This window comes from Gekko japonicus, unplaced genomic scaffold (assembly GCF_001447785.1).
Source record: "Gekko japonicus isolate JY-2015 unplaced genomic scaffold, Gekko_japonicus_V1.1 scaffold539, whole genome shotgun sequence".
Lineage (NCBI taxonomy): Eukaryota > Metazoa > Chordata > Lepidosauria > Squamata > Gekkonidae > Gekko > Gekko japonicus.
Window position 1 is genome coordinate 743,553 of NW_015168667.1, and position 26,322 is coordinate 769,874.

Consider the following 26,322-nt stretch of genomic DNA (forward strand, 5'->3'; position numbering starts at 1 on the left):
AAAGATGGGATGGGGGGTGGGGTGGCCAGCTATTTTAGTACATGCCCCGGCAACACCTTGGGAGCAGGAGAACACACACACACCCAGCCGATTCCTATGGTCTTGCAGCCGATTCTTCAGGCTTTTTAAAAGGCTTTGCTGTTGCCTTGTCTGTTGCAAACTCTGGTCAGTTTCAAGAGAGTCCCCCCCCCTTTGCCCAGGTTCCTTTGTGTCCCCTTTCCATTTTTTTCCAGCAGAGCTTACAACCCCTTGTTGTGACTGTGCTTTATGAGATTATGTGACTTTTTCCCATTTTCCCAGTGGCCAGTAACACAGCAGGGACTCCCCTAGCGCTTGGCAATGAGGAATATGTGACTTCACACCTGCACTTGTCAATTTCAAAATAGTCTAGTCGGTTTCAAGAGGTTCCCCCCCCCCCATTTGTGTTCCCTTTCATTCAAGGAACTAAGGCTAAAAGGCATGTGCAACACTGAACCAGGGGGATTTAAAGGGAAGGCCTTTACTTGATGCTACTGTGCAGCTGTGAAAGGGCGACTGCATACATTTTAAAAACCCCAACTTTGTGGACCACCCCCCACACAACACAAGTGATTTTCCGGCCTCAATTAAGAAAAGGGCATATTTTTTTTGTAGTTGCAGAATAAATACACCGGAGAAAAAAAAGAATGGTGCATAATGCAGAAACAGAACCCGAAATCAAGCTTAAGGACTCAGAAAATCTGCAGTAAGTTGTTTATGTGTAATAGGCCATAGTCTATACCACGGGTATCAAACATGCAGCCCGCAGGCTGGATCAGGCCTTCGGAGGGCCCCAATCCAGCCCGCAGGGCCCTGGCTGTTTCTTACTTCCTTTTCCAGGTCTCTTGCTGCTGCCACATCACAGTTGCTTTACCTGTCTCTCTCAGTTGCACAGGAGAGAGAGATGGCAAGCCTCTCCTGTGCGATTGAGAGAGTCTGGTAAGAGTACTGGCTGAGGCTCCTCCCCCTCCTTCTCCCGGGGGGAGGGAGGGACCAGCCAGAACTGGCTTTCTGTCCAGGCTGCAAGAGACAAAGGGAAGCCTTTCTTTCCTTCCCCTGGCTGAGGCTCCTCACTGGAGGGAACGAAGGAGAGCTTGCTATGCTGGGTTGCCTCAATCGCTTGGGAGAAATACCAAGCAACTTTAAGATCAACAAAGTTATGTTCAAGGTATGAGCTTTTGTGTGCCTTGCTACAGTGTGTGTGTGTGTTGTTGGGCTCTTTATGCCAGGGCTCTCCTGTGTGCAACTGTGAACCCTCCCCCTTTTCACTGTATTCATGCCCTCATGGTCCAGTTTTTCTCAGTAAGAAAGCAATGTGAACTATTTCAGGGGAGGAATAACAACAAGCCAGTGAGGTGGATTAGGCTGTCCAGACAAAGTTCATCCAGCAAATTTCCCTTGTAGAAAACTAATTATTTCTCTGGGGAAGACTATAGTTTTATAGACAAACACATGGCCCTCAGTCTGTGTTAGGATGCCTTCTCATGTTCTTGGCCAGCACATGAAGCAACTTATGCACAAAAGCTTGCAATGCCCACCCATTTAATGTGTTCCCCTAGGTCCTAGGCTAGAAACACTGAGCATGAGATTTCTGTAATTAATGTCCATAAATCAAAAGTAGGCTTGCAGTTTACAGATACACACCTGAATTGCATACTCAAGATTGCTACAGCACAGACGTTTTGATGCAATAATTCAGAGCAAGAAGTGTCAGTTATCAGAGACTGTTAAATAGACAAAATATTGCAAGAGTGCTAGTGTTCTAAGCATGTTTTATTTAAAGTTTAAAAAACCTTTAATTGTGTTTGTCTTTGTGTCCTTTATAAAGTTTATATCTTTGCTACCTGGCATTACATTTTATGACACACATGGCCCGGCCCAACAAGGTTTCATTTATGTTAGATCCGGCCTTCATAACAAATGAGTTTGACACCCCGGTCTATACTATCAGCTGCTGATTGTTGTTGATCTGCCAAATGCTTCAAATTCCCAAACTTGACCGAGCAAATAAATTGTATGAACAAAGATAACAGATATATTCTATTTCAAAAGGCACCAAATTCAGTTTGGCAGCACGAGTCTGCAAGTGTGTTGTATATTTTGAACTTTCTCATTCTCTCCAGTGCCAAGATGACAGCCACGGCACAAAATGAGAAGGATATTTAAAACTGGATTTTGACAACGATTAGGCAGTAAGGGCCATCAAGAAGACAGATGCTTCACTGGAACTGCAAGAAGCAGCACAGTGTGTTCTAAACAGGAAAACAGACAGCAGTGTCCGTGACCTCCTTCCTACCCCATTTCCTGTTAGGTAAGAGCTTCTCCAGTTCAACCGCTGAGTTTCATTAAAAACGAAGATGATTTAGTCTGGCTTTTTGTGCTGTACGTCTTAAAACACAGGAGGTCTGTTGCAAAGGCCATTAATAAAAACAAAGTATCTTGGAAAGGAAGGTATCTGCAAATCTTAGCTGGTTTTTTTCCCTTTAAAAAACCCAGGGGGGAAAAAACCCCTATGCTAGTCTTTTCAGTCTCTTACCAATGATAGTCAAGCCTCAATCCAAACACAGTTCTGAGGAATAGAAGAAGCCCAACTATCTACTGAAAGCACTGTTCCCAGACAAATTAAAGAACTAGACCATCTATGCCAGGGGGTGTCAAAGGTAAGGCCCGCAGGCCAGAAACAGCCCACCCAGGGCTTTAATCCAGCCCGTGATCAAGTGGGGAGAGGGAGAGAAGTGGAGGGAACCAATCTTTCCCCCTCTCATGAATGAAGTGTATGGGGCCAAAAGCCACTTCTTGTTCCTACGCACATCCCACCCCCTCATCGTTTGGCGGATGAGAGCATAAGTGGGAACAAGGAGACTGAAAGGTATGTGTGTGTGTGTGTATTGTTGGGCTTGGGTGCTTATTTTTGGACTTGGATTCTCCTCCTTTTTTCCTCACTCGCTTCCCAGGCTTGATTGATTAGTGTGCACAGCAGCGTGCCTGTTCTGTTGAGCCTGCTTTGCCATGGGGGACTTCACGCGGGGGATTGTTTACCCAGGCAGCTTTCTGAGTGATTGGAAATTCCTCCAAGGGAAGGTGATTTTTGCATGGGGCCGGTGCTGTGAGCATGGATGGGGAGAGCTCTTATCCTGTTGCCTTCTCCTGGAGGAAACTAGCAGCCACCCTCCCTAGTAGACACTGAGGAGGTTTGTGTTTTCTGCGTGCAGGTTAAGCTGGCTGTGAAAGTCACAGAGAGGTGTCTGTGTGTTTACCAGGAGACACCAGCCCTTTTATGTCTTCTTGCTCTGCTGGCCTCTCCCCGGCCTGAAGCCAGCAAAAAAACGAGTCTGGGGTGGTGGGGGCAAGACAGAGGCCGAATCTGCATTTGTCTTTCACACCGGAGCCTTCTGACTCCATGTTCAAAAAAGCTGTCTACATTTGGTTTCGTTTTCACACCTCAAGAGTGCTAGCGTATGCTTATTGCCCTTTCATGGCGGCTCCGCTGTCACTGCACCTCCCCACTGCTTTAAAAGAATCTTCTCCAAACAACGTTCAAACAAGCATAGAGAAAGATGGTGTCACAGCAGCACGGAACTGATTTAAAAATGCAAATGCAGATTCGACCAGAATAAAAGGCATATCTCTGCCACTTTCAAGTCTCACCGGGAACCAACGGCCTTCCTTCTCAGCAAGGGGCCAGGGCTGCGAATGTGGATGGGGGGAGCTCTTCCTGTCAACTCATTCTGGGGGAAGCAAGGAGCCACCAGCAGTCCTCTGTTTGTGCAATTTCTCTGGTGATGGCTTTTGGAGTGTCCTGGTCCGGTGGCCGCGCGACGTAAATCCCATCCCCCAGAGACGCCCCAACCACCCGACTCACCCGGGAACCAGTAGAGGAGCAGAGCAACCACGACGCCATGGCAACCGATGGAGCCGCAGCCTGGCTCCTCAGCGCGGGAAGCCCCGGGAGAGACAACCTTTGGCGACCCAGAGAGTGGCAGTAGCGTCGGCAGAGCATGACCCCTGGAGTGTGCACCCGGGAACCTCGCCCCAGCGAGCAGCGGCGCAGACGTCGCGGAGAGAGAGCTGAGGGTGGACACGGCAAGGAGCCCAGGCGGCGGCGGTCCTTGCGACCCCGCCCGGAATGCCCAGACGGCATCCAGGCTTATCACCGAGGATGGGGCCAGGCTGGGAGTAGAGGGGGCGGGAAACACAGGCGGTGCTGGGAGTGGAGAAGGGGGAATAAAAGGAGAGAGAGGCAGAGGGGCCGGGGAGGAGAAACGTGTGACGGAACAGAGCTGAGAGAAACGGAGAGAGAGAGAGAGAGGATCCCCATGCCTCTTAGTGTGGTTTCTGCTCCAACTTGGCTGAAAGGGGGGGGGAGGAAGGGGTTTTCATGCATGTATGTTTTGCATTCAGTGTAGCAGGAGAGAACCCAGCAATTGCCGCTATGCCTCTCCTGGGCTCTTCTTTTCCACAGCCCCTCCCAAGTTTTCTTCAGCACTCATTCATTCATTCCCAGCTCCCCCTTCTGCAGTCTTAAGTGGCACGCGCAAGGTTGGAAGTGAACTTTTACTTCACTGCGTTGCAAAAAGAGGCATGGGTTTTGCTTTGTATAAATCAGAAGCTGCTGTCAGGAGCCTGCAATGGTGTGTGAGGTGGGCAGGTGTGTGTGTGGGGGGGTGCAGCATCCCCCCCTCCCTAGCAGACGATGAGGAGGCTTGTTTTTCCTGCATGCAAGTTAGACTGGTTGCTAAAGTGTGTGTTTACTATGAGGCACTGGTTTTTTAAATTTCTGCCTACTTGGGGAAGCAACCTGCCCACTGGCCTCTCCCCTTTGGCTTACAACCCTGCCTGGCCATCCAGCAAAAAATGAGCCTGGGTACCGTTGGTCATAGAGTTGGACTATAAGGAAGGCCGAGCGCCGAAGAATAGATTCTTTTGAACTATGGTGCTGGAGAAGACTCTTGAGAGTCCCCTGGACTGCAAGAAGAACAAATCAGTCAATCCTAAAAGAAATCAACCCTGACTGTTCCCTGGAAGGCCAGATAATGAAACTGAAGCTCAAATACTTTGGCCACCCAATGAGAAGGGAGCGCTCACTGGAGAAGACCCTGATGCTGGGAAAGATTGAAGGTCAAAGAAGACGGGGATGGCAAAGGATGAGATGGTTAGACAGTGTCATAGATGCAACGAACATGAAATTGAGCAAACTTTAGAGGACGGTGGAAGACAGGAGGGCCTGGCGGGAGCTGGTCCATGGGGTCGCGAAGAGTCGGACTCGACTGTGCGACTGAACAACAACAACCGTTGGTCAGCTTGACCAATCGGAACTCAGCCTGGAGGAAGACTACTTGAGTGCCGCAGAGCCTGGGCCCAGCTTACAAGAAGCAGCCGAGGAGAGCCAGGAGCTCCAGGAGTCAAGGCTAACACAGCTGACCTTTATTACTCCAGGCAGGCTACGGGAGGGGATGATGAAGAACAGCTGGGACAGAATGACTTCTCTGGTTCCCTCTCAGTAGCAGACCAATACAACGAGTGAACTTGCCAGCAACTTACAGAGAGAAGGCGCAGCGGTGTGCGTCTCATGGCCCAATGTGGGCGTTAAGACTGACAGCAGTCCTGAGTGATCGCAGGACCTTTCCTTGCAGAACTCAGCTTGTTTCAAGAGGCTTACTTGAACCACACTGGCATGCCTTTCCAGATGCGGAGGCAAGCAGTCACATCTCTGTGAGCCCAGCAACCACAACGCCTGCCTTGCACCTTGTGATCTTCGGACTGGCCTTGGACTTTGTTATCCGGACTGCCTTTGGATTCTGCTTCTCGGACCTGTCTGTACTTAACAAACTACCAACCCTCGGACTGGCTTTGACTTTGCTTTCTTGACTGCTCTGGCACTGTCTCTCTTCTCAGGTGCTTGCTTTGCCTGCTCAGCCAGGACACTGGGGCGGGGGCGGGGCAGAAAATAAAGGGCACATTTCTGCCTCTTTCAAGCCTCGCTCGGAGCCAACAGCCTTCCTGTAATGTATTCATAAGCTGCCATTGAATGCATTATGTGTTGTGAAACATCTGATTGAAAAGCTATGTTAAGCTTTGTCCTGGGCTAGGATCCAAATCCATCCAATCGTATCGCTAGCCCAGGAAGCACCTAGCCAATCACTTTACAGCAAGCTCCCTGAGCGGGAACATCCGTAATTGGTCCTTATGTGAACAACCTTATTGGTTGGTATTTGTACAGTGGGTGTGGCTACATTAGCCGGGAATGTTTAAAAGCAGGACAGCTGCAATGTAAAGGCTGTGCTGGCTATCAGATGTTGATCCGTGTTGGAGTTGTGTTCGAGTTGAAGAATAAAGTTGTGTTCTTGCTGAATCCCTCTCCGACTGCTTTGTTAAGCGAGCGACTTAACACTTACCTCTCAGCGAAGATTGGAAATCAGTCATTTTCTCCATCACCCTGAAAAGTGTCCCCCTTACCCCCTTTGCCTGGGGTGAGGAGGTGTGGTGGGAGAGTGCTACCCAACAGCAGAGCCCTTTTCCCCAGCCTCCTCTGTCACTTTTGTTTGGGGAGGTGCTGGCTGGTCCCATAGGGGACAATCAGCGTTATGAGGGGGTGAAGCCAATCCCAAATGAATGATACTTCTGCTTCAGAACATTTATTCCAGAATCAGTTAATCCAGTTTCGAGATCTGCATGTGCATATGTAGACCAGTAGCTGTTAATTTAAAACAGATTTGTAAACACACTTTAGTTACATGCACCAGACACAGTCAGCCTGTTATGTATTGAGCCTGAACTGTACTTGCAAAAGGACTTAGCTTGGGGATGCATAACAATAGCTTGCTAGGATCATAGAATGGGCCAGTAGGGTGACAGGGATCCTAGAGTTACCCACTTGGGAAACAATGTTGTAAATAGCCTATCGTTGGGAGTGGGGTGTGTTTTGGGTGTAACCTTTTTCAGGCATTAAATACCCAGCTTCAGCCAGGGGTTTCTCAGTCTTCTTTCTCTTGCTGAATCACTAGCAAACTATGAGCTGATCACTTGAACGTGTCTGAACCCAGTATATTTCAGCCAAAGTTAAGCAGTATTAAGAGTCGGTTCATCTTTTTGTACTTCTCATTAAGAAAGAAGACAAAAGTAACATCGCTTGTTATGCCGCAACTCTACCGGATGCAACTGTCTCCACCACCCCCTTGCCATTGCCTTTCTACAGTGTGTGTGTGTGTGTGTGTGTTTTTGCTGGGCTCATTAGATTGGGGAGAGGGGTTGAGGCTCAGTTGAAGAGCTTCTGCTTGGCATGCAGAGCCCCAGGTTCTATCCCTGTCACCTCCAGTTGAAAGGACCAGAAGAGCATACTCCAGATTGCTACAGCACAGACAACGTCTCCAGATTTTGGTCCAATAATTCAGAGCAAGACGTGTCCTTTATCTAAGTCTGTTATTTGTATTTTAAGCAAAGAAATATTTAACTGTGTTTGTCTGTGTCCTTTATAAAGTTTATATCTCCACTACCTGGCATTACATTTTATGACACACATGGCCCGGCCCAACAGAGTCCCATTTATATCAGATCTGGCCCTCATGACAAATGAATTCGACACCCCTGTGTTATGTACGTGGACCGCCACCAGGGGTTCGCGGCTACAGTCAAGAGCTTAGCTCCTCCAGACAATAGGAACTTAGGATCCTAGTTCCCCTAGCATGAACCAATAGGAACTTTGGCGGGAAATTCAAACCCTCCAATGGGACTGTGGGTGTGCTGGGTGGGTGTGTATATAGTTAGCCTTGCAGGGCCGTTTTGCAGTTCCAGTGTTAAGTACGATAAACGTGTGCTAACGCATGTCGTTGTCTGAGTCCTCCATACGGCGAACCCAGTACTTTTCAGTGGCGACGAAGATGGGATCCTGCTGAGCCAGGCCTGGCTTGCATCCCAGCGCAGCACCGAGCTTCGTTCCAGCTGATGCAACCGCACCCCGCATCATTCCCAAGCAGCACCGCACTGCGCACCGCATCAAGGACACCACACCCCGCTCAGCGCCAAAGCCATGGCCTCTGCTTGAGGAAATCTGGAGATCTTCGATCCAGACCATCCCGAACTCTGGGACTTGTGGACGGATCAACTGACCTGCCACCTCGCCTACAATGATGTAACTGATCCGGGCAAACAATGGGCCCTTCTCCTCAGCTCCTGTGGCATGAACACAGTCCACCTCGCGAAGAGCCTCCTCACACCCCAGGAGATCCTCGAGTGTTCTTACGAGGAAATCGTCGACGCCCTGACGAGGTACCTCACGCCCCGGCCAACAACACTCACCAGGTGGATAGCGTTCCAGTGCCACGTCCAGAAACCGGGTGAGTAGGCCGCTGCTTTTTTGGCAGCCCTGTGCCAGTTGGCTATGGACTGTGCCTTCACCAAGGTGGAGGAGAACCTCCTAATGCAATTCACCTGGGGCCTCAGCGACATAAAGCTGCGAAGGAAGATGATCGGTACCGCAGACATCAAGATCGACAAGGCCCTCCAACTCGCCATCGCACACGAGGCCTCCCACCGCAACCGTCCCTCGTCTGCGTCTCATCTCGTGCTCCCAGGACTCGGTGTCTGAGAACTCCGATGAGGAGGATGTCCGTCTTGTCTGCCTGCCCTCCCACAGAAAGCCACCGGGACCTGCAGCATCAGGATCCTCTGGAAAGACTGCCGGCCGTTCCATGTACGCCAGCTGTGGCGAGGCGCACGAGTGTAAGTCCTGCTGGTTCCGCGACGCTATGTGTCACACATGCAGAAAACAGGGTCACCTTGCCTGCATCTGCCGGTCCAAGGGAAGCCAGCACCAGCAGCCTCCAGCCCAGCCTCGATGCCAGGCCACTGCCACATACGAGACAGCAGCAGAAACTTCAGAACTATACCTCCTCACCGACCGGCCATCCCTACAGGTATTACGCCTCCCCAACGTATCCGCTACCCCGAAGATCGAAGTAACGGTCCGGATCGAGCGGTCCCCCTGCCCTATGGAAGTGGACTCGGGGTTGGCGGCATCCATCATTTTGGTGGACACGCTACACAGACTTTGCCCTAATGGGGGACCCTGCTTACGCCCCTCCCGTTTGAGTTTGGTGGACTTCCAAAGGAACCCAGTTCCTATCCAGAGAGTGGGGACTTTCAGGGTACAGTACCAGGGTTTTGAGGGACTGTTGGACTTGATTGTGGTGGAGGGAATTCTGGTCAGTCTGCTGGGGCAGGCCTGGTTTGCGCTGCTGGGCATCACGATCAGGGGAGTGAATAAATGTGTTAATAGGGATTTTGCTGAGGTTTGCGGGGAGTTCCCTGCTGTTTTTGATGGGGCTTTAGGGTGTTATAAAGGGCCCCCGGTTTCCTTGCAGCTACACCCCATGGTGGCCCCTATTCGTATGCGCTTCCGCACCGCTGGCCATACGGCGGAGTTGGACCACTTAGTGGCGCAAGCGGTCTTAGAGCCTGTTTCACATGCCATATGGAAAACGCCTATTGTAACCCCACTAAAACTGAATGGCGAAGTCCGCATCTGTGCGGACTACAAATGCACAATTAATAAGGCCCTTCACGACCACTCCTACCTGGTCCCGATAGTAAGTCATGTGCTGGCCGCTTTGGCAGGGGCTAAGATTTTCGGCAAACTAGATTTGGCGCAGGCCTATCAACAGTTGCCAGTAGACATGGCCACGGCACAAACAATAGTCACGCACAGGGGGGCGTTTAAGGTAAAGGGCTACAATTCGACATGAACGTGACCCCAGGGATGTTCCAACAATTAATGGATTCATTGTTAAAAGGGATCTCTGGAGTGACGCCGTTTTTTTACGACATCCTTATCACTGCGGCATCCCCTGATGACTTTGCCTCCCGCCTCCATGCCATCCTGCAACGCTTTGACTTGGCTGGCCTCAAAGTGAAATGGGAGAAATGTCTCCTCGGGGTTTCCAAAGTAGACTTCCTGGGATTTCAGGTTGACGCTGCCGGCCTACATCCGGCTAAAGACAAAGTGAAGGCCATCGTGGAGGCCCCCACACCCACTTGTAAAGCAGAGCTACAGGCGTTCCTGGGACTAATAAATGTTTACCACGCCTTACTGCTGCACAAGGCCGCAGTGGCAGAGCCCCCTAAACCGACTCCTGGATAAGTCGGCTCCTTGGTCCTGGGGCCTGAAGGAAGCGGCGGCGTTCAGAGGGGTGAAAGCAGTTTTGATTTCCAACGATGTGCTGGCCCACTTTGATGAATCCCTGCCCGCGGTCCTTGCATGTGATGCCTCTCCCTGCATTGGTGCAGTCCTCGGCCACATCCTCCCTGACAGCTGTGAGGTTCCTGTGGCCTATTACTCCAGGACCTTAATGTCTGGGGAGCACAATTATGCTCAAATAGACCGGGAGGGCTTGGTGATCGTTGCCGGGGTCAACAAGTTTCACAACTTCGTTTACGGGCGCTTTTTCATGATGGCTACGAACCATAAGCCCCTCCTAGGCCTCTTCGCTGCCGACAAACAGACATCCCAAGTCATGTCGCCCCGGGTCCTCGGATGGTCTCTTTTTCTGGCTGGCCAGCAGTACCCCTTGGAGCACCGCCCGGGCAAGGCTATGGGCCATGCCGACGCCCTGAGCCGGCTACCGCTGCCAGTCACAGACACCAATCCTGCTCCTGTGCCTGGGGTCCTGCTCATCGAAAGTCTTCCGGAGCCTCCTCTACAAGCTGCTGACATTGCTGCCCAGTCAGCCCGTGACCCCCTCCTCTCCCGGGTCTTGGGCTGGGTGGTGAGGGGTTGGCCTGCATTGTCCCCGGGCCCCAAGTTTGTGGCTTTCAGTACCCGGAAAGATGAACTCTCGGCCCTGAAGAGGTGTCTTTTGTGGGGAGACCGAGTTGTGGTCCCCAGCACCCTGAGACAGCGGGTACTCACGGCACTCCACGAGGCGCTCCAGGCAGCGTAAGAATGAAGGCACTGGCCCGGAGCTATGTATGGTGGCCAGGAATCGATGCCGAGATTGAGTCCTGGGTCCGGAGGTGCCAAACCTGCCAGGAAGTTCGGCCTAACCCACCAAGCGCACCCACACAGCCGTGGGAGTCAACCTGAAAAGCATGATACCGGCTTCACATCGCTTTCACCGGACCATTCCAGGGACTGTTGTTCTTAGTAACGGTTGACTCCTACTCGAAGTGGCTGGAGATCAGTCCAGTGTCAACAACTTCGACGAAAGCCGTGATCTGGTCCCTCCACCGGATCTTTGCTACACACGGGCTGCCGAACACGATCGTCTCTGACAATGGGGCAGCCTTAACATCAGCGGAGTTCCAGGAATTCCTCCAAAGGAATCTGATACAACGCATCCGATCTGCACCCCTCCACCCTGCGACCAATGGACAGGCCGAGAGGATGGTGCAGACTGTGAAGGAAGCCCTCAGCAGGATAACGGGCGGGGACTGGGAGTTCCGGATAGCCCGCTTTCTCCTGACTCAGAGGAGGACACCTAAACCTGTCACCGGCCACAGCCCTGCAGAATTACTGATGGGCCGAAGACCCGCGACTTTGTTGGATCGGCTACACCCAGACCGGGCCTTGGACTCCTAGTGGATGGTGGAACAGTGAGAGGTTCCGAGAGGGTTCTTCCTGGGTGACCCAGTGTTCATCCGGAACTACGGAATGGGAAATCCATGGTTGGCAGGGTGAGTGATCAAAGTCATGGGGTATCGACGGAAGATGGCAGGCTCTTAAAGAAGCACTTGGACCAACTGAGGCGGCGACAGTGCCCAGAGGCAGGAGAACCAACACCGTTGGCAGCAGGAACCGGCACCTACATACCCAAGCCCAGTAGTCAGCCCGAAACCCCAAGCATCGAGGAGGCCATTTCCAGGGAACCACCAGCAGAAACAATGGAACCAGAGACACTTCAGCCGACAAAACAGGCGCCCCAACCCCAGGTCACAGATAGGCAACGTGAACCTGTAACCAGTGCCCCGGTACCAGCCCCCTGGCATTCCCTCAGAGAGCACCGACCCCCCGCTTATTTAAAGGACTATACTATGTATGTTGGGTCGGAACTATGGGGGGAGGGGTGTTATGTACGTGGACCGCCACCAGGGGTCCACGGCTACAGTCAAGAGCTTAGCTCCTCCAGACAATAGGAACTTAGGATCCTAGTTCCCCTAGCATGAACCAATAGGAACTTTGGCGGGAAATTCAAACCCTCCAATGGGACTGTGGGTGTGCTGGGTGGGTGTGTATATAGTTAGCCTTGCGGGGCCGTTTTGCAGTTCCAGTGTTAAGTACGATAAACGTGTGCAAACGCATGTCGTTGTCCGAGTCCTCCTTGCGGCGAACCAAGTACTTTTCAGTGGCGACGAAGATGGGATCCCGCTGAGCCAGGCCTGGTTCGCATCCCAGTGCAGCACCGAGCTTCGTTCCAGCTGATGCAACCGCACCCCGCATCATTCCCAAGCAGCACTGCACTGCGCACTGCATCAAGGACACTGCCCCCCGCTCAGCACCAAAGCCATGGCCTACACTCAAGGAAATCTGGACAAACAACCCCACCCTGATCTATGCAATCAGTTTCCATAAGATGAGTTAATCTTGTGTGTCCTTTTTCGGAGTGATTGTGAAAGCACCCAGTTGATGGTAAGACAACCAGATCCTGGAAAGCTCTGAAAAGTGGCTTAAAATATAAATAAAAAGTTGCAGCTAGCCAGAAGTGGCTGCTGGGGCTGTAAAGCTAGAGAATCACTGGGAGCACCATGCAGCAAACTGCATCGAGAGTATTGGAAAGGATCAGTTAGGAATAACAAGAAATGTCCAAGCAAAAAGAAAGCATTTTTATGTATCGCCTTCAAGAGGCTGTCATTCTCCTCTGCTCAGTTTCTGGCATTGGTCTGATATGCTCCCTTTGGAAACCCAGTAGCGAGTACAGGAACAATTTATTTTTATCATTCCTCTTCCTCTGTCTCCAGCTGCTATCTCTTGTTTGGGCTTGAATCCTGCTCAGTCACTGAGAAGCAAAGAGACATACTACACATGTGCTCCATTGCCAGGAGAGAAAACTAGTATCTAAATACTCACCCATTCTCATCAAAAACAATCAAGCATGCCCCCCCCAAGGCAGTTACAGTGACTTTTTCAACATTCAAAAGGAGGTACCAGCAGGAAGAAATGAAAACATAGTTGTTGAACATAATGGAATCACTTAGAAAAAAGAAGACAAAGGAAACTACAAAAATGAAACTGAGTTTAAATATTCCCACCCTCCGTGAGAGCAGCTATTGGCAAGTGAAACACTGAGTGCAGCAAAAGGTCTCTTCAGTCTTAGAAGTGAAATGAAAACAATGTGTATCTGGCTCATAGGCAAGGTAAAGAACACTGCTAATCCAAGATCTGAAGACTGTCTTTGTGTGCCTCCACACCACCCTAGGTGAAAAGTATCTATCAAACATCAATGATAATTCTCTCAGGGCTATTTTTGGGCAGAATGCACAGGAACGGAGTTCCGGCTGGCTCCCAAGTTGGCCACGCCCAGCAGGAACTCATTAGCATAATAGGCCACACCCAACAGCAGAGACTCATTAGGATTGGCTACATTAGGGGTGTGTGGCCTAACATGCAAAGGAGTTTCTGCTCCAAAAAAAGGCCCTGGGTTTTGACAACAAACAAGGTAAACAGAATAAGAAGCAAAAGGTGGGTGTGGCTGGATAACCACACTTCTGGTAACACGGGGATGTGGCCTAATATGCTAATGCGCTGTGCTGTCAGGGGTGTGGCCCAATATGCTAATGAGTTTCTGCTCTTGGGTGTGGCCTATTATGCTAATGAGTTCCTGCTGGGCTTTTTCTACAAAAAGAGCCCTGAGAAGGAGCGGGAAGAGCCTACTAGCAAAAACATAATTTTCACAAGAGGAGGGTTTTTTTTGTTATTATTATTATGTATTGCTAATATACTGTGACATCCTTGTGTGAGGCACTTTACAGAGCTTCATAAAGAAAACAAGAGAAGTTCCTGCCCTGCTAATGACTCCAAAGAAAAAACCAGAGGCCATGTCAAAAATATGTATCTGTTATTAAGGCACCCAAGACCTCCTCTTGTGAGCCCTTTGAAACTCATGAATACAAAAAGCCATTGCTGATTAACACAGATGCCCGTGGGTCCTGCTTCATCACCACTGTTTTCTTAGGTCTTTGCAGTAATGCGACAGAGTTTGTTGCCAGTGTTCTGGGTGGGATAGGACTCCAAACTGATGGGTAAATAATATTAGTCTTGTAAAACGTAAGTAAAAAGGTAAAGGTTCCCTTGCTCGAAAGCCAGTCGAATCCGACTCTAGGGTTGCGGTGCTCATCTCCGTTTCAAAGCCGAAGAGCCAGCACTGTCCGAAGACGTTTCTGTGGTCATGTGGCCGGCATGACTAAACACCAAGGCGCACAGAACGCTGTTCCCTTCCCACCGAAGTGGTACCTATTTATCTACTTGCAATTTCTTGCTTTCAAACTGCTAGGGTGGCAGGAGCTGGAACTAGAGACAGGAGCTCACCCCGTCTTGCGGCACCCGGGTCTTGAACTGCTGAACTACTGACCTTCCACAGCCTGCAGTTCCGTGTCTTAACCACTTGAGCCACCACAGCTCCCTTGTAAAACGTATCTGGTTGCAAATGCGGGATCTTAATCCCAGCCAACATGAACAGTCCACATACGCAACTCCCCCCCCCCCACCGCAGACTCTCTTTTCATGCAATCTGTGTTTTAAAGCATGCACAGGGAGGACTGTCTTACCTGTTTCCGGAATTTCATCCAGGTACACGTCAATGGTGCAGTTCCTGTGACTTTGCATAATAGCTCCACTGATTCTCCAGCCCGAACTTTTTGGTCTTCTGGGAACTGAACAATCTGAGGAGGAAGAGCTGATAGAAAGAGGGTTTCCTTTAGAGCAAGGGTCTCAGCTGTGCAATCTGTAACTAGGGGAGATACAAGCTTGCCCTCAGCCTGCTATTCCAATTTTTAGACCTTGATTGGCTTAGAATAGGGCAGTGATGGCGAACTTTTAAAAGACCGGGTGCCCAAACTGCGACCCAAAACCCACTTATTTATCGCAAAGTGCCAACATGGCAATTTAACCTGAATACTGAGGTTTTACTTTAGAAAAAACAACTCCTACATTAACTTAAGATGATCCAAACAAAGTAAGGACAGCAATCCCAAATGCTTTCATTGACTTAAAATTATTTGGCAGAGAATTCTACACTTTAATGATGGTCTGGGCCTGTGCCACGCGTGCCCACAGAGAGGGCTCTGAGTGCCACCTCTGGCACCTGTGCCATAGGTTCACCACCACTAGAATAATGACTCAGCCCATCTACTCTGCAAATCAATATGACACCATAGCTGTGTCGCTGGAGACCTGAAAAGTTCTTGAGATCATGTGGTCCTAACTTTCTCCCCTTTTCTACATATGAAAGGGTATATCTAATCCAACCTTCTGTGCTAATAGATAACTTCAAAATTATGTGAACATATACAAGTGGATGTGTTAAACAAGGGTTAGCAACCCAGTTTTTCAAAGCTGCACCCCAAAGACTACAGACACCCAACAAAAATCTAGGACTCTCTTCATAGATCAAGAAATATTCAACTGCATACCTGCCTAATTTGAATGCAGCTCACCAGCTAATATTACTGGAAACTTCCTGTTGTTCTGTCTGCCTTAGACAGCAAAAATAAGGTGCAGCAGTCAAGCATCAAATGTGGCTAGTGGGCTACTTGTGAGCTGCATTCAACTTGGTGGGTCACAAACTGTACGGGCTCACTTCAGTGTAAGGGCACTTCTTGCATGGTTTGAAAGCAATCGGCACACAATAAGCTCCTGATTCGGGCAGCCGCGTATTTAGGATAACAGAAAGGTCTGCCATTGCTTTCAGTTCTTTCTTGAATTAGGAAGATTCACTAAGAGGCAGGCTCCTAATCTCTGTTTCACATAACTGCATTATCCTTTTAAAGTGCTGAGTAAATAAGTCCAAAATATTGTAGCACACTAATACTGGGAAACTGGAAAAACTCTACAGATACCCTCTGTATGATTTTTTTTTTTTTGAGAAATGCTACCCTGAGCCACCACACCCCAAGTGACAGCCTTTTCAAGTGCACGGCAATAAAAGGGTGTTTTTCTTCATATCTGTATTAGCGTTTCAGTCAATACCTGCTTTGGGTGGGGTCTTTGGAGCTGGTTTCTTCTTTACTGTTGCCTCGCCTAATGAGAAAAACAAATTAAGAAATGAGCAGTTGGTTTAATGTGTGTCTGTGTGTGTGTGTGTGTGAGAGAGATAAACTTTGTTTGTTTAGAAAATATGTACATCCCTGGTTCTGCTCAATCATGCACATTTTTGTTGTTGTTCAGTCGCACAGTCGAGTCCGACCCCATGGACCACATCACGCCAGGCCCTCCTGTCTTCCGTCGTGCTCCGGAGTTTGTTTAATCATGCACATTTTGCTTGGGGCAAAACTGATTAAAAGATGCTGCTGTGAGAGGGTCCCGGTAGACAGATGCCCAGGTTGCCTGTGAAAGGACACTGTGTAAATGAGCCACTATATAGTCACAGAGGAAGAGCCTATGGATATGGCAGCTTAAGACATTATAGCTGTTTGGCCACAGTAATAAAGAGATATGATGGAAGGAGTTGGCAGTGTAGTGCTTGCTCTTAAACAGAACCCTAAAAATGTCAAGTTTTGCAAACACTTGTCTAATGTGGCTGGTCATCCCCTAGCATTCGTCTCCTTTCGGTAGCGTTGAATAGCTGCTGTTCTTATCAAGGTCTGTGAAGGAGTTTGTAAAAGCAGGGAAATGTAAGTCCTCCCTCTTTTCTGTTTGTAAAAACAGTGACTAAGAGAAATGGATGGCCTAAGCCAGTGATGGCGAACCTTTTAGAGACCGATTGCCCAAACTGCGACCCAAAACCCACTTATTTATCGCAAAGTGCCAACATGGCAATTTAACCTGAATACTGAGGTTTTACTTTAGAAAAAACAACTCCTACATTAACTTAAGATGATCCAAACAAAGTAAGGAAAGCAATTCCAAATGCTGTCATTTACTTAAAATTATTTGGCAGAGAATTCAACACTTTAATGATGGTCTGGGCCTGGCTGGGGCAATGGCACGCGTGCCCACAGAGCGGGCTCTGAGTGCCACCTCTGGCACCCGTGCCATAGGTTCGCCACCACTGGCCTAGGCGCATCAGATCTTGGAAGCTAAAGAGGGTCGGTCCGGATTAGTACTTGGATGGGAGACCACCAAAGAAGTCCGGGGTTGCTACGCAGAGGCAGGCCATGGCAAACCACTGCTATTTGTTGCTTGCCCTACAGGGTCACCATAAGCCAGCTGCTACTTGATGGCACTTTCCACCACCAAGGGAAATTCCTGTAGCTGCATCAACAGTTTAAGTGTATCTCAGATTTTCCAGTTGTTCAATACATATATGAGCACCACCAACAGGGGTTTGGGAAGTGTCAACTAACACATATGCTGAATCTGGGTGTGCATCACATCTCTCTTGTCACAAAGAGACAGCCACAGACCTAGAGTTCTGCCTTAAGGCTTCAGCTTTAACAGTCTGCATAAAACCCACAAGGGAAGCGTGTACAGGGAGCCTTGTGCAACTATATCCAAAACATGACGAGGGGTGACATGATCGAGGTTTATAAGATTATGCATGGGATAGAGCAGGTAGAGAAAGAGGTACTTTTCTCCCTTTCTCACAATACAAGAACTTGTGGGCACTCCATGAAACTGCTGAGTGGTCAGGTTAGAATGGATAAAAGGAAGTACTTCTTCACCCAAAGAGTGATTAACACATGGAATTCACTGCCACAGGAGGTGGCGGCGGCTACAAGCATGGACAGCTTCAAGAGGGAATTGGATAAGCATATGGAGCAGAGGTCCATCGGTGGCTATTAGCCACAAGGTATAGATAGGGGCTCTGGGGCAAGTGATGCTCTGTCTTCTTGGTGCTTGCGGAGGGGGGGGGTCAATAGTGTGAGGGCTCCTAGTGTCCTGGCCCCACTGGTGGACCTCCTGATGGCACCTGGTATTTTTGGCCACTGTGTGATACAGAGTGTTGGACTGGATGGGCCATTGGCCTGATCCAACACTGGCTTCCCTTATGTTCTTATGATTCAGGTGGGGTAGGCATGTTGGTCTGAAGCAGCAGAACAATGTTTGAGCCCAGTGACACCTCCAAGACCAACAAAGTTTTACTCAAGGTGTAAGCTTTCGTGTGCACGCACACTTCTTCAGATATCTGAAGTGTGCATGCACACAAAAGCTTATACCTTGAATAACACTTTGTTGGTCTTAAAGGTGCCACTGGACTCAAACGTTGTTCTACTAGAGTATGTATCAATCCTAGAAAGCAGGGCTATTTTTGGGCGTGAACGCACAGGAATGGAGTTCCGGCTGGCTTCAGAGTTGGCCATGCCCACTACAGCCAAAACCTCTGCATGCGTGGCTACAGAGGGAAGGCTTGGAGAGCAACACCCCCCGGCGACTCCGAGGCAAGCGAGCCAGGGCCCCCCCTGGAAGGATTGGGGAGGCATTTAATGCCTTCCCTGGCCTGCCCAAGGGCCAGCTTGTCCGGGATCCCTGCAGCCGTAGGGCGCCCAGGCAAGCCAAGGGAAGGCATGGGGTGTGGCCTAATATGCTAATATGCTGTGCTGTCAGGGGTGTGGCCTAATATGCTAATGGGTTTCTGCTGTTGGGTGTGGGCTATTATGCTAATGAGTTCCTGCTGGGCTTTTTCTACCAAAAAACCCTGCCAGAAAGTATGTTTTTTATGGGTAGCATTGGAGTAGAAAGGACACCCCTTCACTCAATTTAGCTAGTGAATCAATTGCTTAGGATCAAGGTAATATATTTTTTAAAAACTGGTTGAGATTTGCAGATCATCATCTGGCATCACAGCAGCACAAGTTTATAAAGTTAGACATACACTAGGTGGAGAAACGTTCTTCTGTGGGACTGCAGCTCTGGAACATGTTGCCATGTCTCAAAATTTACACAACAGTCACATAAGGAGAGATGCTCAGAAGTCTCTGGGTTTATCTCCATCCCAGCCTCTTGCTTCCCCTTTAAGGCATTTTACTAAATATAGCAACGTAAGATTCTCAGTCACTCCTGCTTCTCAGTAAATAGTTCCCTGCACAGTTTGAGTCACAGTACAACCACCAAGTGAAAAAAATGCAAAGGCTGGAGACTGTCTTAACAAAGCCAAGTAACAGGCAAATTAACCTGTTCAGGCAAATTAACCTGTTCAGAGGTACGTTTCATAGAGAAAATTCCTTCACTCCAGTTGAGAATGTGCACACCCTTTATGAAGCAAAGTGCACACTCCTGCTACCCTTCATGTTCAGAGTGTGGCAGAAACCCACAGGCAAGTAGTGTTATCAGAGAGACATGCAGTTTCCTCTACAAAAGTGATATCCATGTAAGAAATGAGCCAGGGAACTAATAGCTATTGTTTTAACATGCAGTTAAGCCCCATTGTGTGTTAATGCACTACAGTAGCGCAGTCCCTGCCAAAGGACAATATGAGTCAAAGGTAACACAGGTGAAGGCCAAGAAAGGGTAGAGGTGTATATATACTTTCTGCTGCCTGGTAGCAAAAATACAGTAGTTATAGGAGGCTCAGGAAATGCTATGTAAAAGAGGTAATACTTATGGGAAAATCGAAACAATGAGGGTGAGGTTGTTTGACAGATTCAGAGGACTACTCTCTTTTAGGCAATGATCTGTGGAAGACATTAGTTATGCCTCCATGCATGAAGTTTTTTAAATGTTCATTTTATGACAGCATGAAAGACCTCCTCATGCTTCATTTTAAATTCTGCTAAAATTAAAAAGCACTTTTGGAGGTTTGGCACAAAAGCTTAATACATAAACTGCTTTGAGAAATTTCAAGGAAGGGCAGGATTAAAAATATTTATTAAAACAAAACATGCAAATGCACCTATTAAAAGACCAATACACATTTATTTATCATTTTAAAGGAAAGTAGCTTTAAGGGATAGAATGAGTACATGACCTACCCACAGCTTGCACCTTCCTCCAAACTCCACCCCAACAGTTTCCCCCCCTCCCTGCTACCTAGAGTTAAGGCAGTTCATATGAGCTACAGGAATACCCATGGGCACCATTCTGCCAGCACATTTCTTCAACAGCTACCCAACTCAGCAGAATTTTCATGGGATACCAAACTTGCAAAAACTCCCACAACTTAAGTGGAAGGAGACAAAAATAAATTTTGGAAGGGAAAAATATTTTCAACGTAAAAATACATTCAGGAAATTCATGTATTGTCCTCTACCGTCACTGAGAACCATAAAGAATGTTACCAATGAGTTGAAGCACCATCAAGAATCACATAATATTTCTTGTGCTTTATATATTTTATAAGAAGCTTCAAGCAAGCAACCACCCCTTTTTAATGACTTCAGCAGCAGAAGTCAGTTTCCTCCTCACTATTATGGCACAACAAGGCTTCTCAAAACAGAAGCTTATAGCTAAGCTTCTAAATCGCCATACTTAGGCTCTTTAACAAGCAGCTTGATATTTTAAAATGCTAGCCGTTTACAGGGGTCATTTCCTGCAGGAGCGCACAGGAGCGGAGCTCCGGCAGTAAAGAGCCCAGGGAGTGGGCACATGCAACAAGCCCCACCCCCTGCTCCCAGCAGCCCTCAGTCAGAGCAAGAAGCAGCCAGGTAAGCTGCAGAGCTCCCCCCGGCCCCCCGGCCCAAAACCATCCAGTGGCACCTTTAAGACCAAGTTTTATTCAGGTACAAGCTCTCCCTCCTCTGCGAGGACAGATCTGCACGTTTCCACCCCCCCCCCCAACAACTAGCAATCTGAAACAGTCCAGTGGAGCCTGAGCGGTGGGTGTTGCCTTCTGACACACTTCCGGTGATGTCAGGGGGTGTGGCATATGCAAATAAGTTATGCTAATGAGTTATGCTAATGAGCTCCTGCACCTCTTTTTCTACTAAATGACCCCTGGCCGTTTAGAAGCTCCAACTTCAACTGTACGTGCCAAATAACAAATATTTTGAGGGACATCGGGCCCTTCTTCAGGAAACATGAATTTGAAGAACTGTTTATTTCAAGCTTCTGTTTCTGAGGCTGAATTCTTTTTTTTATAAAGGGGCTGGTCATGTATTATTTGCTGGTTCATGTAGCTAGCTGATCACTCTTAAATTGAGAACAATGCCCACTGTGCACCTTTGCAATGGGAGAGGCGGGTCAAAGTCTCACAAAAAGTCTCATTAGTCAAGGGGGTTTCCTGTTCTATTCATCCTCTGTACCCACCTTCTTCCATACACTCTTGTAACATTTGTCACTAGGGTTGCCAAACCCCCTGGTTTGCCAGAGGTCCCCCGTTTTTTTGGGGGGGTTCTACCCGCCGCCGGCCAGATGGCCAACGGAGGAAGCCCCACCCCCAACACCCACAGCCACCCCTCTCTCTCCCTTAAAGTGTGTGGAACCCGTGTTTCCTCCCAAGCCCGATCTCCGCTTGAGATCAGCCTTGCATTTCGGCTGCTCTTAAAGGGGAAACGCTGGCTCCTGCACGTAAAAGGGAAATGCCGGCTCCTTTAAGTGCAGGAAACTGCCGTTTCTGGAGACCTGGCGCGTGGGCGGGTGGGGGGGCGGCGGACGTCCCCGTGATGTCATCACGTCGGGGATGCCCCGCCCCCTCCAGGAACGCCCCCAAAGTCCCCCGCTGGGGGTGGAAGATGGACTTGGCAACCTTATTTGTCACCCTTACAAAGGACTCAATTATTTTCAATGCGGAACAACACAACTCCACAAAGACTTTGAGACAAGATTAGCTGAGGGATTTTCTGGGATCCTACAGGGACTCTCATTCTCTCTTTATTCACTTCCCCGGTTGTGTTTGAAATGAAAATGGTATAGCACTGAAGGCTGCATGTTAAGCTAAATGAACATGCATGTTCAGAAGGAAAATACATTTGAATACCCGATGCCAGGCCCAAACATGGGAAGACTGCTGCCTTCATCAAATGCTCGTAAATTTCCCAGAAGCACCTCACTGGCCACTAATGCAAACAGAACGTTAAACTAGATGGATGCCTAAGACTGACCCAACAGGGAGCTTTTGGGGGTTCTTAATTTGCAGCTGGTCCTGAAGGAGACAGGCTCATGCTGGTGTGGTCCATCTCTCTTTTATGATCCAAGTCCAAAGCATGTAGCGGAACTGTGGAAATATAAACCCTGGGTGAATGAAGTGACAGAAGAAAATGGAAGCAGAGAAGGAGAATGCGCTGCTTTAACCAATTTCCGTCTCTTTTCTCACAGGCTCCCCAGCGAAGGTGAATGGCACAAGTTCTACCACAGCAAGTCAAATGATAGCAGAGGATGTCTGACTGGATGGGGGGAAACAGTGACGTATTTGAGCCAGTTTGGTGTAGTGGTTAAGTGCGTGGACTCTAATCTGGGAGAACCGGGTTTGATTCCCCACTCCTCCATTTGCACCTGGCTGGATGACCTTGGGCAAGCCATAACTCTGGCTCAGCTGTCCTTGAAAAAGAGCAGTTTGTGTCAGAGCTCTCTCAGCCCCACCTACCTCACAGGGTGTCTGTTGTGGGGAGAGAAAGGGAAAGGAGTTTGTAAGCCGCTCTGAGACACCTTTGGGTAGTGAAGGGCGGGGGATAAATCCAATCTCTTCTTCTTCTCTTCTTAATTGCCTCCCTTCTTGGCCATTCATTTTATTTTGCTTATTTATAGTCCCTCTCTTTCACCAAGACTCAAGGTGGATTATAGAGTAAAGAAAGAAAAGAAAATGTAATTGTACAGCATAAGACATTCCATGAACAATGCGATATGCCAGGGGATTAAAAAGCTCAGAGGCAACGGGAGCTACACTGGTTGATCTTAAGTGTGATTGTGGAAAACTGCTCCAGATACGGACAAAAAAATTATGTTCCCTCGGGATCTAAAAAAAACAACAACACCCTTATAAAATCAAAGTTATCATACGCCTCAGAGAAAAGGGCAATGGAGGAAATGTAGGGGGGACCGACAAACAAACCACTAAAGCTTTGCATAGTTAGTTATGATAAAAGTGATAATAAGAAAGGGTGAAAAATAATCCATCAGGACTAGATATACAGCAAAATTTAAATCAAATTAAAGTGAAACGTTTTAAGTAAGCCTGTCCAAAAGAAAACCAGAATAAATTTAGGAAGTTTCACCAGAAGGCTGATGACTTGCAGGATAATCTTGACTACATGGATGATTTTGGAATAATTTTGAGACTGTGCTTTTACAGCATGGAAAAGAGCATGTCTAGGGAGACACAAAGAAAAGACAAATTGCAGCAGCAAAGAGCCTATGTGGCTTCAACTACCCAGATAAGTGCTCATCCACTTCTATGTAGAGTAATCAATAATAATCACCCTTTCCTTCTGTCTGTCCCTAGACAGCTATGTAGAATGTGCTATAAACAGAGTCCTCATGGAAAATTGTGCTCTTTGCCAGTATGAACTCAGTCACAGGTTGTCAGATCAGCATAAACTATAAAGTATAATAACCTGGCAGAGACTCAAGTAACATGCCTGGCATAAGCTTAACTGAGTGCTATGGAGGAATGGCTTGTGCAGCTAGAATAACAGATCTCTACTGCTTATACAAACTAGTGGCAACTGGATTTTCACTTACCCATTGAGGAAAGGTACGAACTTTATACGGACATGGTAAAACTCTACATACAGACCTTTCCAGCGGGAAATGCTATGGATGATTTGTTTATCAAATTTGGACATTTGACTAGTGGGTGAGGATTGAAAGAAAAATTCCTGGGGCATATGAAAAGGCAGTGATGGAGCACATGAAGCACATATGAAGTGATGGAACAGATATGAAGAGGCAGCGATATGAAGATCACCAATGATGGAACACAAAATAATCATGGTGAATGAAATAATCTAGACTCAAATTTTAAACATTAATTTCCGGTCAATTTAGGGTGACAGTAATGGTAGGACCTCCTGCCAACCTAGCAGTTCAAAAGCAAGAAATTGCAAGTAGATAAATAGGTACCACTTCGGTGGGAAGGTAACAGCGTTCCGTGCACCTTGGTGTTTAGTCATGCCGACCACATGACCACGGAAATGTCTTCGGACAGCGCTGGCTCTTCGGCTTTGAAACGGAGATGAGCACCGCAACCCTAGAGTCGGATTCGACTGGCTTTCGAGCAAGGGAACATTTACCTTTACTGTCATGGCAGGACCAGGATTCCTCAGACATGCTTCCACTTCCTTGACACATAAGGTAAGCATGTTGTGCCATGACATCACTTCTGGGAAAACCTGGAAGTGATACCATGTTTCTCTAGGAATCGCCAGAAACTCTATGGTAAAAACACATTTTCTGGCAATTCCTAGAGAGGTGTGATATCACTTCTGGATTTTCTCTATAAGTGATGTCACACCATGCACGACACTGGCATTTAAAAATAAGATTTATCCCACCACCACTTGGGTAGCAGAGAATGAGGGGGCCAGTGGGAACCCTGACTACAGGAAACTTAGCAACCCTACCCACACAGTTCCCAATATTACCTCTATCCATACTGGAACCAGGAATCCTCTTGGGAAGGCAGGAGCAGCTAGAGACTCCAGAGAGCTCTCCAGCTGGTTAGCAGCACATCTGATATTTAAACTTTAAAAGGTTATTTTTAATGGGGAGGCCAGGTCTAGAAGTTTATTTACCATTATTTAGAGCACTCCCCAACTGGTCAGCAGTGCACCTGCCCTTTAAACTTTTGTTTTCAATGAGTGTAGACCTGGTATCCCCAGCAAAAATAACCCCCCTTTTAAGTTTACAGGGCAGATGTGCTGACAAACCAGGAGGGGCCAGAACCCCCCCCCCCTTGTGTTTTAATTCTGTGCTGGGAAGGGCATCATTATAGTTTCACATAAATTTCAGGAGTATCCTTTTAATATTTCTAGAACAATTATCTGGAACGACAACAATCCTAATACATGACTGAAATGATCATTAAGACCTTCCTGTCCTCCCAATACATAGTCACAACAACAATTTTGCTAGTTTTCATTATTTCCTAATTTACATTATTACAAAAATTAGTCTCTAGCCTTTTTATTCTAGCTATAACGAAAATTCTAGCTATAACGAAAATTCTAGCTATAACGAAAATTCTAGCTATAACGAAAATTCTAGCTATAACAAAAATTCTAGCTATAACGAAAATTCTGCAGGTAGCACTCTGTTCTGCATAGTAAGAAGGATAGTTGCTGACAGGCAGCTTCCAGAAATTGCAAAGGAACAGCGATGATTGACAACTATTAGCATAATAGGCCACACCCAACAACAGAAACTCATTAGGATTGGCTACATTAGGGGTGTGTGGCCTAACATGCAAAGGAGTTCCTGCTACAAAAAAGCCCTGGATTTTGACAACAAACAAGGTAAACAGAATAAGAAGCAAAAGGTCGGTGTGGCTGGATGACCACACTTCGGGTAACATGGGGGTGCGGCCTAATGTGGTAATGAGCTGTGCTGTCAGGGGTGTGGCCTAATATGCTAATGAGTTCCTGCTGTTGGGTGTGGCCTATTATGCTAATGAGTTCCTGCTGGGCTTTTTCTACAAAAAGAGCCCTGAAACACTGATGTTCACCCCTTGATGGAAACAGTCAAGCAATCCTGTCAAGGACATGAGAATCAAAAGGAGATAAACAGTCTCTTTCAGAGGGGGGTAGCTCATTATAGAACTCATCTCCTATCCTCCTGACACATAGCTGCATATGTAGCCCAACTGGTGCCGTTTCAAAAATTCTTGTTCACATTTGTTGCAAAACAATGCATGGGAGGCAATACCAACTGTCAACTTGTCAAGCTTTGGTGAGAACATCATGATTTATCCAACGCATAAAATGCCTAAAAGCAGGAAACACTGGAAGTGGCTTGCCCCACTTTTGCTTTTCTTGCTTTGATTATTCCCCAAAGAGCAAATAAGCAAGGAGAAGGTTGCCAGTAATATGACCGACCGAACATACAAAAGCAACCTTGAAAAATGTAAACAAAATCTGGGGGGTTTTGCAAAAAATTTTTTATAGTATTATAAGATAAGCTATCATGCAAAGTGCAAATCAAGTACAAAGTGCATAAGACATACAATTACAATTACAAGCAGGACATAAACCCTGCTGAGATACAATCTTAAAGGGACTGAGCCATCTTCTTTATGCTGTAAGGACAGAAAGAACCATTCATTTTAACAGCCAAAGAGAAGTCCCTCAGAG

At 47.8% G+C, this 26,322-nt stretch overlaps 1 protein-coding gene across 1 annotated transcript in view; it reads right to left on the reverse strand.

Moving 5' to 3' along the window:
- MYLK (myosin light chain kinase) overlaps positions 1-26,322 on the reverse strand; it is a 271,468-nt gene that overhangs the window by 75,610 nt on the left and 169,536 nt on the right. Inside the window, exons 18-19 of the mRNA XM_015415311.1 lie at positions 16,193-16,243; positions 14,773-14,900 (exon numbers count right to left, since the gene is read on the reverse strand). Of these exons, the coding sequence (XP_015270797.1) occupies positions 14,773-14,900; positions 16,193-16,243 (179 nt within the window). The remainder of the gene's footprint in view (positions 1-14,772; positions 14,901-16,192; positions 16,244-26,322) is intronic.